At 44.7% G+C, this 14,266-nt stretch overlaps 1 protein-coding gene across 2 annotated transcripts; it reads left to right on the top strand.

Annotated features, from left to right (window-relative positions):
- Positions 1-335: 335 nt before the first annotated feature.
- efna1a (ephrin-A1a) lies at positions 336-13,013 on the top strand. 2 transcript variants are annotated; one of them, XM_085346366.1, is made up of 5 exons: positions 336-497; positions 11,368-11,663; positions 12,456-12,521; positions 12,633-12,728; positions 12,851-13,013. In XM_085346366.1, exons 1-5 carry the CDS (start codon positions 400-402, stop codon positions 12,973-12,975), a joined length of 681 nt encoding a protein of 226 aa, XP_085202492.1. In that variant the 5' UTR covers positions 336-399; the 3' UTR covers positions 12,976-13,013. The 2 variants fall into 2 exon arrangements, with proteins under 2 accessions (XP_085202492.1, XP_085202491.1); XM_085346365.1 differs by having other exon boundaries at positions 12,848-13,013.
- The last annotated feature ends 1,253 nt before the right edge of the window (positions 13,014-14,266 follow it).

The raw sequence follows: 14,266 nt of genomic DNA, 5'->3' as shown, positions 1-14,266 counted from the left end.
CCCAGACACCCTGTACACGCCGGAGTGATGACACACACACACACACACACACAAACTTGCAGAGAAACCTGTGCAGCTCGCTTCTCTCGGACAGCCCTCTGATTGGTCTCCTCTGCCATAGGAGGCGTGACACGCGGAGGTGGGCGTTTCACAAAACCAACCTCCACTCAGCTCAACCTCTCATTCACTACGGATTTGTCGAGTAATCTCAGTCTCCCTTCACTTATTTTTTTTATTCCTTTGCGAATATACAGAAATCTCTCTCAGATCTGCTGCGTGCGTTAAGTTTTTTAATTAACAGGTTCACGGATAAGCTTCCTTCGGTAAACTTTTTTTTTTTTTTGTGCACAACCTACCTGAGTTGTGTTCCGTCTCTGCACGCCTTCACTCCTCTCCACCATGGATTTGGTTTGGATTGTGGGCTTCGTTGGGAGCGTCTGCGCCTGGTTTGCTTCAGCGGAGCGGCACAGTGTCTACTGGAACAGCACAAACCCAAAGTAAATATGTTTTCCATTTTCTAATGTAGCGCACTTCGAATCGTCTTTGCGCACTCTTGTTTCTTAATCGGTTCTACAAACTGATTTACTTTTGGCATCAAACACACTTTTAACCGCATTTGCAGTGTTGGCAAAGCCGTTATCTTATATTCAGATGCACGCTGAATAGTTGCAGCTCATGTATATTCAGCGAGATGCCTGTGATGAGCGCCTGATAGAATCGACTGTCTGCTGTTGTCATGATAATGCGGGACAATTAGGAGTATCTTCCCTCTTCGCCTCTTTCTGAGCTCTAACCTGTTATCGTGGTGTTGTTTACCTGTAATTCTTTGTTTAAGCTGTCCAGATTTAATCCGTTTCGCAATCTGTGTAGCCTACCTACACAGCAGCATTAGTTACACCAGGTTATGCCATCTGTTTATCTTTCTGGGCTGATATTGAGGCAGTTAAATAGTTCACGCTTAGTAGGGAAGAGAGCTGCTTTAAATGTAAATGCGGGGGGAGTAGAGGAAACAGCGGGTTTCTGAGGTTTAGGACATTTAATCTTTGAATACTGCTTGTTTTATCTTGCCTGCATGTCAGCATGTGGATACAGTGTTTTGTATGTGCGTGTGCTTGCAGCAAACGTGTCAGTAAACTTCTCTTATGTCTGTATTCATGAGTTGCACTTCTACCCGGGTTTGGATACAATTTTTCCCTGGCAAGGGTTGTATTTTTCTTTTTCCCTGTTGATTTTTACAGGCTTGACTCACTGCAGAATGTGTTGAAAGCTCTGTTGCAATATCCTCCCCATCTGACACCGAGTCCTAACCTCTGAGTAGAGTGGGAGGTTGCCATATCTCCTAAATCAAGAGATATCACTTGGGTTCTTACGTGGCTGTCAGAGAGACATAGGGGTGTTCATATTTCAGGTGGTAAGACGAGTAATAATGGTGTATGACAGTGACAGAGGAGGTAACTTGAGGCCTGCCCAGTAGGTCACGCTGTGGGAGAGAGATAGATTGCTCAGGGAGGAGAAATTGGAGCTCAAATTGTCAGGGTTAGGGGCCATTTGGAGTAAGTGGGGGTCAATTAGAATTATGGTTGATGATGGCTGGGGTGACATGGCTCAGGGTACGAAGAGGGTTAGGTTTTCACTCCACAGATGAACCTCTACGTGCACCCCTACACAAACACACACACACACACACACGATAGGGCAAGTACAAACAGGTACTCCTGGCAGGCAATCCCTCAATCACAAACCAGCATGTTCAGTCGCACCAAGTGACGCCGTCTGAATCAATCAGGGCTGGGCTTACACACTTTCCCTCTGGTGGGCAAACACATATTGTATATTCAAGCGTTCTTCCACACAAGCTTACGTTCAACCACTTTCTCCCTCCTCATTTCCCCTGTGGTTAAAACAGCAGTTGCTGTTCTCAGAAAGTCCGTAATTACAACGACAAAGCCTTTCACAGGAAATCAGAATGAAGTCCCAGATGGAAAGGCGTTCTGCTGTGTCCCTGCTGTGGAATGACAGTGATCATTCCCATATATATACTGATAATCCATCTTTTTGCACTTGCTTTTTTTCCAGATGACTGTGCTAAATCTCTCCCTTTAGCTACTCTTAATCCTGTTTTCACAGAAAAAGCACGAGAGTTTTTATTTGGTGCTTTTCATCATTCACCGCAATCTCCCCTCCCCTTTGACCTGTTACTTGATAGCGTGTTTTCTTTTTGTTGGTCCGGGTTAATTGTTCCATCCAATTGGTCAGAGAGCCATCGTTAATCAAATTGATCTGAGAGTGATCGCTTTAGTCCATGTGGTATATACTCATTTCCTTTTTTCCCCATATGGGTGTGTTAAGGGATTTAGCAATACACACACACACACTTGCACAGTTTCCCTTCCTAACATGTTTGTGTGCACAGCTTGGGGCCTGCTGACTTCCAAAACTTCCAAGGTCATATCTGCCTGTACCTAAGGACTTTTTATGTTTCAGCACAACAAAATCTCCTACTGTGTGTGTTTGTGTTCGTGACCTTTTTGCTTGCTGGCATATTTGCGACCTTTGTTTCTGATTAGCAACAGTTTAATCACCAGCCAGGTTTGACTGCCAGAAAGAGGCTCACCAGCGTTCAGCTTTGGTCCCGGCATGCCAGCGTGTGTTTTTTGTAAAGGGAGTGTCTGCGCATAAGCTTACTCACATACACAGCATCGCCAGATTCAAGTGACTCACACGCTCTCATACACATTAACCCAGTCTCACACACACACACACACACGCGCGCTACACATTTGGGATTGATGTTGACATCGGCCCAGGAGCCCCCTGGACTCTACAACTTCGATGTGAGGCAATAATCTGCTCTTTCAGTGCTTCTTACTTCCTTTTCCCTTTTCCCTGTTGACAGAGCATGAGAGGACCACCACCTCCACCACCCCCACCTCCTCCTCTGCTTTGTACCTGTCTCTCCCTCTCTCTGGCACCTCCCTCCCCCTCTTCTTGGCCAGGTTCCCTCTGCAGCCTGGTTCTGTGGGCTCTGTGAATCTGTTAACCGTTTCATGGCACGCTCACACACACACACACACGTTTGATCTCAAAGAAGTCTTTTAACTAATCTCTTATAATTCTGAAGTGATTTTCAGAACAGCTGTTTGACATTGGGTTAGCTGCGTTTCCAAGTAGTTTCAGCTCACCGTTCCTTCGTTAAAATGAGCTTGCTTCCTGCTGGCTCACACGAAAGTTATTTAAGGTATGTTTCACCCGCATGAAGCATTTTCTCGGTTTTTATCCGGTCAATGTGGCTTTTTTGTGATGCTCCCCATACAAATTGGGGCTTGCTCTTCACGGTGGGCCACAGAAAGAGAATAGTAACTGGTGTGACTGATCGAGGGTCAGAGTTCGCTATGTGATGAAGTGGCACGGCCTCTATCAATCTGTCAGTCATTCTGTCACGTCGGTGGTCCCTGAATACTGGCTGCCACTCAGGCCAGCCCCTCTTCACACAGCCGTGGCTCTGCCTCTGGGAAACTCTTTCTTCCCTCTCCTGTCTTTTCGGTCCCCTTCACTCCTTCACCAGCTTTTATCTCAACTTTACAAGCTGTCCCTTTTCAGTCTATTATTTCCTCACCTCCAGCTCTGGTTCTCAGAGAAGGGGAGAAGGAGGGAAGCATGGTAAGAGGTGTGGAATTTTTTTTTTTATATATCATTCTTGGCACCCACAGCGAGCCGTCACAAGGCACTTTGCCCTTTCCTTCAGGGAAAAAGAACCCCCCCCCCACTCACACATACACACACTTTGCACTTTACCTTTAAAGCTTCCTTCTTCTACTTCCTTAAGAAAGGCCACTCCACTCTTCCCAGCAAAACTGTTTTCGCTCTCCTTTCGGCCTTTTAACGTGCCCCTCTTGAACGTCTTGCTTAACAGTGGAAATGGTGGAGCCTGTCTGAGAGCTCAAGTTATTAAAGGAGAGAAATGAGAAGGAGAAAACACAGAAGTGTATGTGTAGGAGTAAGTAAAAGTGTCTGTGTGGGTGCATCCATGTTTGAGAGATGAAACATAAGACTGGCTAGTCCACTGGCGTGATTTGGTGCGGGCAATAGATATGAGATGCTTGCAGTTTCCAATTTAAATGAATAAAAATCTATTTTATTTTTTTTTTATTCTTTCCTCATATACATCCAGAACACTTCACTTTTCAAATCCTAATCCATCTTTAACCCCCTGGAATACCCTTCCCCTCCCCCTTCCCTTTAGTTGGTCTCCATATTTCTCTCAAAGTGTCCGCCCCCCTCCCCTCTCACCACTCTTAATCTGGCTTTGTAATCTGTCTGGTGCATTCAATCTGGAAAAAAAATGCTGCCTCGTCAGGCAGATGGTAATCACCTCTTTTGGGTTCAGTGACCACTCAAGTGTGTTGATGATTCCCATCTTTACAGTCTGCAATCATAATAAAATTTTACCTCAGTGATCACATTGATAAGGTTCTTCTTTTCCTTCCAGCTCACTTGTTCTTGCAGAGTCAGAACAGGAGGGCTTGTTTTATTGACTGAGCTAGATAGTGAATCGGGCCAAAGGTTTTAACTTCCCGCAGGCGTGATGTTGGTGTTACTAAAGTCTGCACGCTGTCTGCTGTGTGTCTCCTGCGAAGTGTTGCGCTTCCTGGTTACGTTTTTCCCGGGAAAACAGCGTATCCTGTCTGCACAATAAACAATACATTTCTCACACACCAGCACACGCAAGGGTTTAAAGGTCTGGATAAAAGGAGCTGATTGAATTTCCCAGGCTCACATTAGAATGAACACATTTAGAGTAAATAACTGAGCAGGGATTAATTGTTTAATTAGGGTTTGTGTTCCAACTTTCAAGCCAAAAGGATGATTTGGGATCTTCCTCCTGTCCCCGCCCCGCTGTCAAATCGCTGCATGTCTCTATTTGGGATTCTCCTCTGATCAGTTTCACCTCGTTTGACCTCGGCCAGTGTTTCTGCCCTCTGCCCGTCCTCATGCTTCTTTCTTATCTACACACCAGACTTCCCCTGCACCTTCCCGCTATGCTGCTCCAATCTGCTCTGCTTTACAAGTGTTCAGTCCCAGACATAAAACCAAGGAGGAAGAAAAGCTCCATTAGTACACAGATTTATGATTATGTTGCAATTACAATTGCGAACAGACCTCGCACTCTCTTTATTAGATGTGTCTGAGCCAGAGATTGTGTGTGCGTGCGTGTGTCCTTCAGACTTGTTTGTCAATTCCTGGTGGCATTCAGTGCACGATGTGTTTGATTGAGGAAGAATTGGCCAGAAAGAGTCGGATATTATCTTTGAAATGAACCATTGTGGTTGTTTTTGTTGTGTAAATATCAGCTATTGTGTAACTTTTTTGTTTTTCCTTCTTTTTTGGGCCTGTTTGTTAAAGGTCTAGATGTAGTGTGTAAACTTGTCTGCACAGCAACTATCGCCACCCCTGCAGGTCAGCTGTATTACCATAATTTCTACTTGACGTCATAAGCAAGAGCTACCATTTAATTAAAGGGGTTTTTGCCTGTACTCACATATTGTTAATTCTCACTGGAATTCATTAAGTTACAATCTGAGATTGTTTTTACAGGAGGAAAAAAAACATTAAACATGAAAATTTTATTTCATTGAAAAAAATCAATCTTGCAAAATCGATTTTCTTATACAGATATTTGCCTGCTGAGAAATGTGATGTCAGAGATGACCTTTCTGCTTTGGCCCTTATAAGATACAAATGGCTCAGGGGACAGTATAAGGCAGCTGGAAAGAGCATATGTATTCATCTAACCCTCCTTAGTGCAGTGGAGTCGGCCAATTATTTCTCTGCTGAACTTAAAGCTTTGTCTCTTCGCTGGGTGGCAAAAGGAGCTCAGCTAGGTCAGCAAAGCACGCCGGCAGAATGACCAATGAACCGGGCGGACAAAGGTTGAATGACAAGACCAGAGAAAGCTGATTGAGATGGATGGTGAAAAGTCACACGGTGCAAAGAATGAAGGCTGAAATATTATGTTAACGGGGTTGGATCATATTTGTTTCTATGATGACCCCTGCATACCCACATCACATTGTGCTTGGCTATGCAAACGGTGGGTCAGAGAGCTGCATAGTTGGAATACCACCAGAAAAGGCTGCGATTGGTTCAGCAGGTCTGAGTGGGGGGAGTGACAGAGTTGACACTAGGATCTGGTTTGCTTATTGAGTGTTGAGAGATAGACAGGGAGTGGGAAGGGTCGGCTGACGTTGATGGATGAATGGGTAGGTAGATGGATGAAACAAGAAGAATCCGAGCAATAACATTAAACAGTCCCGCTTAACTCAGCTAAGTTTGGATCTGGAAAAAGCTTCACCTGTCATGGAGTCATGTGGTTTTGAGGGATTTATCTTGAAAAAAAGTACTCCCTTGTGTCCAGTGTCTTTCAGCATTCTGTTACCACCTCTTGGTTCCCATTTTTGCACGGACACATTTGCACACACCCACACATATATAGCTATACATAGACAATGTGTCTTTTTTGAACTCCAAATCTTCAGTGAAAAGCCATAATACCCCTTCTCTATGTGAGAACAATAGATGTGGGAGTGGGGAAAAAAGCTCCACCCTGCCTGTCTCACCCCTTACTCTGTCCCCAGCCGTCATTCCCTGCTCTGGGCCTCGCTGTCCAGTCTAAGCCCCTGTATTAAGTAGGGTCTGGTGCTGATGAATGGACCTCAGTTCAGCCACTGCTCCACCCAATAATCCAGGCTTGGGCGAGCCAATTAGGTGGTCCCCACATTCCGGTTCAGTCATCCGTTACGGAAAATAATCTTGTTTATGTGGTTAGGGTGACTGTATGAAGCTCTGAGAGACAGTGGGTTAAGAAGACAGGAACTCTTTTTGGAAGCTGTAGTGAGATCTGTGTAGTTTGTTCTACAATGACCTTTATGGACTTTAGAATAGATTTGAATGAATCTTTACAGAGATTAATTCCCATTATCCGTCTGTAGAATTTAAAATGCTTAAAGACCCTTCTTGCTGACTGTCCATGTAGAAAATTCTCTGCTGACTTGGCAAGTGTCCGACCTTTGATCTGCGCCGCAGCTTCTTCGCCTCAGAGCTCTGACATTCCACAGGGTGAGAGAGTACAGAGATGAGAGGGTGATGGATGGATGAAAGAAGGGGATAGAGGTAGACAAGAAAGCAAAATGCAGGCCAGAGAGATTAAAGAAGAGATTAGACTCCTGAAGTTTCCTGAAAAGGCTCCAATAAATTAGGAATTCCTTCTCAGAAGAGGAGGAAGAGTGGTAAGGAGCAACCTGTGACCACTTGGCATTCCCTCGCTATCATCTCTGTTCATTATTAGCATTTATTATCCACCTTATCGCCACTGAAACACACTCCCAGATTCCCCAGAGCACCAGAACAGCAACACACACACGCACACCTACTCAGACATAAACAATCCTTGACTTGAATGTATCAGGCTGAGACAGACACTTGCACACAATCCTTGTTGCATATCTGCCATAACTCCACAGATCATCCGTAAGTAGAGTATTACTCTGCTACTCCATGCTGAGTTTACTGAGGCTTCGAGTATCACTGGCATTAAAAGGCATCCTGGGAAAAAACAATGGGAATAAACCAAAACAGCCTTATTGACTCAGAGACGGAGACAATCTGGAGGAGGGAAATAACAAGGGACACACACTGGGGAAGGCTGAAAGTGAGAGGATTTTGTTTGCTAAAGTGAAGGTGGCATGGTTTGACTTTGTTGTTAAACTGTGTGACACAGGGGCCAAAGCTCTCTTTGAAGTGAGTTACCACAATCAGTTAATTAAGCTGATGATGTGGAACGTTTCAGTGCTGAGGCGTTGGGGCGTGAACAAAAGGCAGCAGGATAATTAAAACTATTTGCCATTAATAAAAGGCACTAGCCAACATCCCCTGGTGCGTTTTCAGTGGCGGTTCTCCCTGCTAAGTGAAGCACTCCATCAGTGCGGGCACACTGTGAATAGAAACACTGTATGAAACGGTGGCATTGATAGAGCAACAGTAGCACTCACATAGAAACATTTACTGGGTGAGACTTCAAAAGCCATTCCCAATTCAAGCCCTTTGACCCACCCCCTTCGCCCACGTCTATTCATCCCCCTGCGCTCTCAAGCCTGCAGGGGCTGGGAAGTGGGGAGAGGGAGGACATAATTACCCCCTTCTAGGGCGACTTTAATACCCTTTTTTTGTGTTTTAATTGCACCCCCTTCAACCTCCTTTCTAATGAACACATTGGGACCATACTACAACCTGTTTGTAATCAGGACTAGAGGTCAGGGAGGGACTGGCTATAGGGAGTTTGTTAGTGTGCGCGTGTGTGTGTGCTCAGGGTGTGCAGTGGGCTGATAACTCTGTCAGGCAAAAGCAGAGAACAACGGTGTTTGTTCAATAGTGTTATCGATTCGCCTGGAATTGAAAGCGGCATGGGGAAAAAAACACTTTAACAGCAATCTGGTAAACAGAGCATGGCAGGCAAACTGCAGATAAGCACTAAGCTGCCTGCTCCGTAGCAAAATTATAATTATTCCTCTCCCCACCGAAAGTTGGCTGGAACTTGTTGGCAAGATGGAAGTTTCATTGGTCCGCTAAAAAAGATGCTTGGTTTCTAATGGGCCCGTGTTTCTGGCTTATCTGGCCATCGGTATTGATGGCATGCAGTCAGGCAGAGAGAGGCAAAGGGATGGGGGAAGGGAGCCAGAGGGGTAGTAGGAGTCAGGGCCCACAGTTTGGAGCCACTGTGTCTATCCTTTTACCAAGGGGGTACCAGGGAGACCCCTGGCAACAAACAACAACACCAGCTAACGAGCGACTGGAGCCAGGGCCTGTGCACTTTGATTGTTAGTCACACATATGGACCTTGTCACACAAACACAAACTCCCCAAATGCTACTTGTTACATTTAAGGAGTGGGTGGAGGTGGAGGTGGTGGGTTGATAAAAGCCAGAATTCTCAAAGAAAAGCCTGTTTTAGGAAAGAAATGCCATCACTGGTGTCAGTTTAACACCCCACGGGCTTTTGGGAGCTCATAACTCCTTGAGATCTGTAGATCTGATTAAACAGCAGTCAGTTAGCTATCTCTCTTTAGGGTTAGTGTCGAAAGGCTGTCAAAATATGCGTATATTCGTTGCAAAAGCAACAAAACTCTATATTACACACACATTCGCCCTGTGTGTTGTAAAAATATTTAAGTCTGTCAAATTTCATCTACTCTCAGGGAACCCCTGGCGATCCAGAACAGTAGGAGACGGTAAACTGATAGGCATCGAGCTCAGTACCATGGGAGGAGATGTGTGTCTGCCTGTGTGGGTTCAGTGGGTGTAAATAGTAGGTAGCTACAGCTTTAGGTTGTTGATAGATGGGAATTACTGTGAAGTAAGTGTGATTTTGTGTGTGTGTGTGTGTGTGTGTGTTGCTTGTGGTCAGCTACCGCTTCAGGCTGGTGATAGATGGCTTTGGCTGAGAAGAGAGCATTAGCTGTGAGCCGCCCCTGGAGCTCTCACTGAGTCAAGAGGATGGGGACAAAGCTGAAATACCTTCAGTGACAATTCCCTGGAGACAACCTCATAATATCTCTGATGGTATCCCCCTGAGGGCGAAGGACTCATGGACAGTTGAGATAAGGCCAAATGAAACTGCACCAAAGTATTCTAAATTGTTCTTTAAGTAGTCTAAGCTTTCTGCAGTAATCAGTGTTTATGTGCGCACATGTGAAGCAAACTAAAATGATGCTTTTTGTGTAAGTGCTTTTTTGAGCCAGCTCTAAGAGGAGCTGGGAAGTTTAGTTTACTTAAGGACCATAGTAAAAAGGGTGGAGAGGGTGGAAGAGTGAAGGGAGGGTTGAAGGGGGAGGCAGACAGTCTGACTGTCTCTATCTGTATTTGTAATGAGAGGGAGTGTGGTGGAAGACAGTTACAGACTGTCACCAGACTCATGTTGTATCTGTGCCTATCTATCTGACCCTAATGAGTGGGTTAAGACAACCCTGTTCTCAAAAAAAGCTGGGACGCGGTGTAAAATGTAAGCAAGAAGAGACAACAGTGATTTGTAAATCACCTGCATTTATTTAGAAAATGAATCAAGGCAACATATCGGATGTTGAAACTTGGGGCATTTATTGTTTTGTTTTTTTGAATTTGATGCCAACAACTCGCCTCGAACAAATTGTGGCAGGTGGGTCTTTACTGCTACCGCTGTCACGTATCATCTATGAAGTGTTGTAAGAGTTTTAGAGCTGAGGGATATCTGTGTTTTTGTACTATTCTCAAATTCAGCTGCTCAACAATTTGGGGCCTCCTTTGCCATTTTTTTTTTTTTCAAAATGCGGTGACCAGGCCGAACTGCAATCTAGCCAATTTACCCCTCCTCAGCCCCCTAATTTTTTTTTACTACTGAGCTATGCTGCTGGAATATGTACACAATGTGGTTTTTCTTGCTGAAATCAGCTAGAGCATTCATGAAAAGGAACATGGGAGCACATGTTTCTTTAAAAGCTCTGTTTATTGTTCAGCCATGATGGCGCTTTGCTAGATGTTTAGGTTACCCCTGCTGTGTGCACTAAGACACCATCAGACCATCACAGATGCTGACTTTTGAAGTGTGTCCTGAAACAAGTGAGGAGATGCAACAGCCATAATTTCTTAAATCATTAAGATTGGTTCAGAAATTCCACTTTGCCTTAGTCCGTCTTATCCTGTGGCAGATGCTTTTGCCATTTCCTTTTGCTACCCCAGTTATAGTTTGTCTATCCTTAAGCTTTTTTTTTTAGATTGAGTTGTATGTGACCTTTATTTATATTCTTGTCTCTATCGCTCGCAAACTCAGGTGTGTTTCCACTTTTTCTGTCATTATGCATTCTGCTGCTCTACCTGTGTGTTTGTTTGTGTGTGCATGTAGCCTGCAGATGTCAATACTCATCTCCTGTGTTGACGGGCTAACTGACTACTAATGTTTCGGGAGACACGGGATCAATGTGCACTTGTTGCTAACTCTCAGCACAGCAGCATCAGCTACACTGGCCTCCCGTTCATCCATATTTATGGGCGTGTCCTCTGCAGATCACTTTTTCCCCTTATCGCGTTTTCCTTCTTCGTTCCACCTGAACACGCATATACATCCTCTCATACAAACATTCTTTCTTTCTTTTGCTCTATATCTCCCATTCCTAGACCTAACAGTCTTTCCTCTGATTTCCCTGTTGAATACCGGCGTGTAGCCGATCAATATATAATCAGAGGTTTTGAGGCTTATATTTATTACTGCTCCGATGCTATAAGCACGGTTATCAGTCTCCTGCCACTTGAGTAACCTGCGTCCTCTCCCTCATCCCGACAGGTTTCAGCGGGTCGACTATGCTGTGGAGGTGAAGCTTAATGACTACCTGGACATCGTCTGCCCCCATTACCCGCAGGGTGAGGTGCCATCGATGGATGCTGAGCGATATGTGCTCTACATGGTGGAGCGGGAGGACTACGACAACTGCAAGCCGCAGTCGTATGACCAGATGCGCTGGGAGTGCAGTCATCCATTTGCCCCTCACGCTCCTGAGAAGTTCTCTGAAAAATTCCAGCGTTTTACTCCTTTCACCCTGGGAAAGGAGTTTCGCCAAGGAGAGAGCTACTACTATATCTGTAAGTGTCACGGATCCTGTCCTAGTTCCTAGTTAAACTCATTTTCTAATAACACAGGGAGCATGCAGCCAAGATAAATGTGCTTGGAACTACATGCCAACTCTTCAAATTGACAGCGTTTTCCTGTTCAACATATTAGCGTTTGGATGTTTGCATGACACAAAGTCAGTCATAGAAATGTGGTACTTATGTAATGATGACTAGATGCTAAACACTAATGCTAAGCGATCCTTAAAGTTATCCTAATTCATGCTAAAATAAACATGGACGTCTTTTTGAGACATTTCACTTGGAACAAAAATCTTTTAATCTTAAGGTCATTGCAGCTTGTTGCCTGGAAATGATAAAAAAAACTTCATGTCAATCCATCTAATTATCCCTGATTCACAGAAATCTTATTTTTGCAACAAAGTGTGACCTGGGTGGCGTTTGCATGTTTGTGTACCAGGTGTGATAAGCTGCAGCTCAGTGGCCAGCTCTTTGAAAACTGGGGCGCTGGCTCACTTTGCCAAGTTTTATGCAATACTAGCCTTGCTGTAAACTGACCACAAAGCACAGGCAATGTTGTCACCCTGGCCATGGTTGTAATTAGATAAACGGCAGGACAAGACACACTCTGCCTGATCACAGATGGCTTCCCAGGGCTTTGTACCGTTGTTTTTCTGTTGCCAAGGGTTTGTGTGTCAGTGTTTGTATGCGCGTGTGCATTAAGGTGGATTAAGGGGCCAAGAGAGGATAAGTGTATTAGTAAGGATGTTAACGCCTGTTTTGTTTCTTTCTTCTTCCCTGCAGCCAAACCTTTGCACCACCATGGCCAAGAGTGCCTGAGGCTGAGGGTGGACGTCATAGCCGCAGATGGTAAGTTTTTGACCACCCTCTTGGATGAAAGGAAAGCAGTACAGTCACCTCTAACAGTTGTGTTTTAGGCTATTGCAAGACAGAATGATTGATGGCCTTTTTTTTTTCCAGGCTCTCAAGAGGCCAGAGTGGCTAAAGGGGGCACAGGTGGGACTGCAGTTGGAGCCGGTGGTGGGGTTCACAACCCATCCAACAGGCTGCCTGCAGGTATGTAGCCCAACCCCGTGTCCTATCTAATTATCCCTGACCCTAAAACAATCCAGGTACATTTGGGGTTTATGTAAATTTATGGTACTAATGTGTTTTCTTTGTCTCCTGTCCTCAAGCAGATGACCCGGTGGTTATCCTGCCAGATGTTCAGAAGAGTGCACGGACAAACTCCGCAGCGGCAGCTACATCCCTCTCAATCCTCTCAGTGCTAGTCCCATTTTCGTTACTGTTTTTGTTGCACTGAGAATACATAAAAAGGATTTCTGTTGGCAGACTTTTTTTTGGGGGGGGGATATTTTTGGGGTTTTTTTTTCAGAGACTACAATGAAGACAGTCCGTGGGGTTGAAAACCACTGACTTAAAAAAACAAAACATGCCCAGTGCTGGCCGCAGGGAGAGACTTTTGAAGCTTGCAGAGTACAGATGGACTCGCTTGCACAACATGTGCTGAGCAACTTTGAGCGTTTGAGACAAGTACTTGTGCTTTGTCTTATTATTTTTTTGTCCAAAAGATGACAGTATTTTTCTGGAAAGACTAAGCTCTCCTTGATTTGTGCTATTTGGGGCTCCCCCATCAAACCGACCGCTCTGGAGGAATTCCCTGCAAGAGAGAAGAAAGAAGTTGAAGAGGAACCTGAAGTGGCTGAAGGACAATCAGGAGCTACGACACCAAGTTAACCAACTTTGAATTTTATACTGACATGGGGGACAGGGAGTCAGCATTTAAAGAAACAAGAAAGGAAGAAAATAAAAAGTAATCTCAAGCCTTTTGAGCCAAAGATCAGTCATCTCTCCAACTTGTACACTATTCCACCCTGAGTACTGCGTACTATTTGTTGTATTGTTATTGTAGCGGTATTGCGTGACCTTGCTGTCCCAGGTGATTGCGTTCTCTTAATGTAGCATTAACAGACACAAAAGTTGTTCTCATGACCACCATTCCTTCGCAGACCATGTGCTTATATACTGTAGCACTAATACTGCACATCAACATACACTCCATTTAAAACAGTGCTTAATCCAAACACACACACACACACACACACACACACACACACACACACACACACACACAATCATCAGACGCTCTGTAACACATGGAAACACTACGTTGAATCATGTTACGTGTACATTCTGTGAAGATAATTTATAACATTTGCAGCTGAGACGTTTTACTGTATATACCATGTGCTCACAAAATGAAATGTTTACTGTTGCCGATGGGGAGGGCCCCCGGTGGAGGTAGTATTTGTGTGAAAGGCAATATGTGCGCGTTTAATTGAGAACAGGAGAATGTGTGTAAGCTGTGCAGCGTTTGATTGAAAGCGTGTTGAGACAAATGTTGTTGGTTTTTTTCTGCCAAAAGAAACACTGAGATGTTGTGTGAACCGCAGAGAGGCTGGACTTCTCTGTTTGTCGCCTCGCAATGGTTAAAACTGTCTGACACAAGGAGCTGGTATTAAATCTTTCTTTTTTAGCGCAGGACTCACCCCTGTGTGTCATGGTGCTTTCCACCCCGACTGGAAAACAAGCAA

Source organism: Diplotaxodon limnothrissa, linkage group LG22 (genome assembly GCF_057381915.1).
Source record: "Diplotaxodon limnothrissa isolate DT_005_m linkage group LG22, D_limnothrissa_male_GT1.1, whole genome shotgun sequence".
Classification (NCBI taxonomy): Eukaryota; Metazoa; Chordata; class Actinopteri; order Cichliformes; family Cichlidae; genus Diplotaxodon; species Diplotaxodon limnothrissa.
Note: the sequence above shows the minus strand (reverse complement) of the source record. Positions and strands in the feature narration are given on the sequence as shown.

Excerpts from the sequence above, each read along its gene's own strand:
- efna1a (XM_085346365.1), top strand. The coding sequence starts at position 400 with ATGGATTTGGTTTGGATTGTGGGCTTCGTTGGGAGCGTCTGCGCCTGG. Across the intron at positions 498-11,367 it reads TGGAACAGCACAAACCCAAA|GTTTCAGCGGGTCGACTATG; the intron begins GTAAATATGTTT and ends TCATCCCGACAG. Across the intron at positions 12,522-12,632 it reads GGACGTCATAGCCGCAGATG|GCTCTCAAGAGGCCAGAGTG; the intron begins GTAAGTTTTTGA and ends TTTTTTTTCCAG.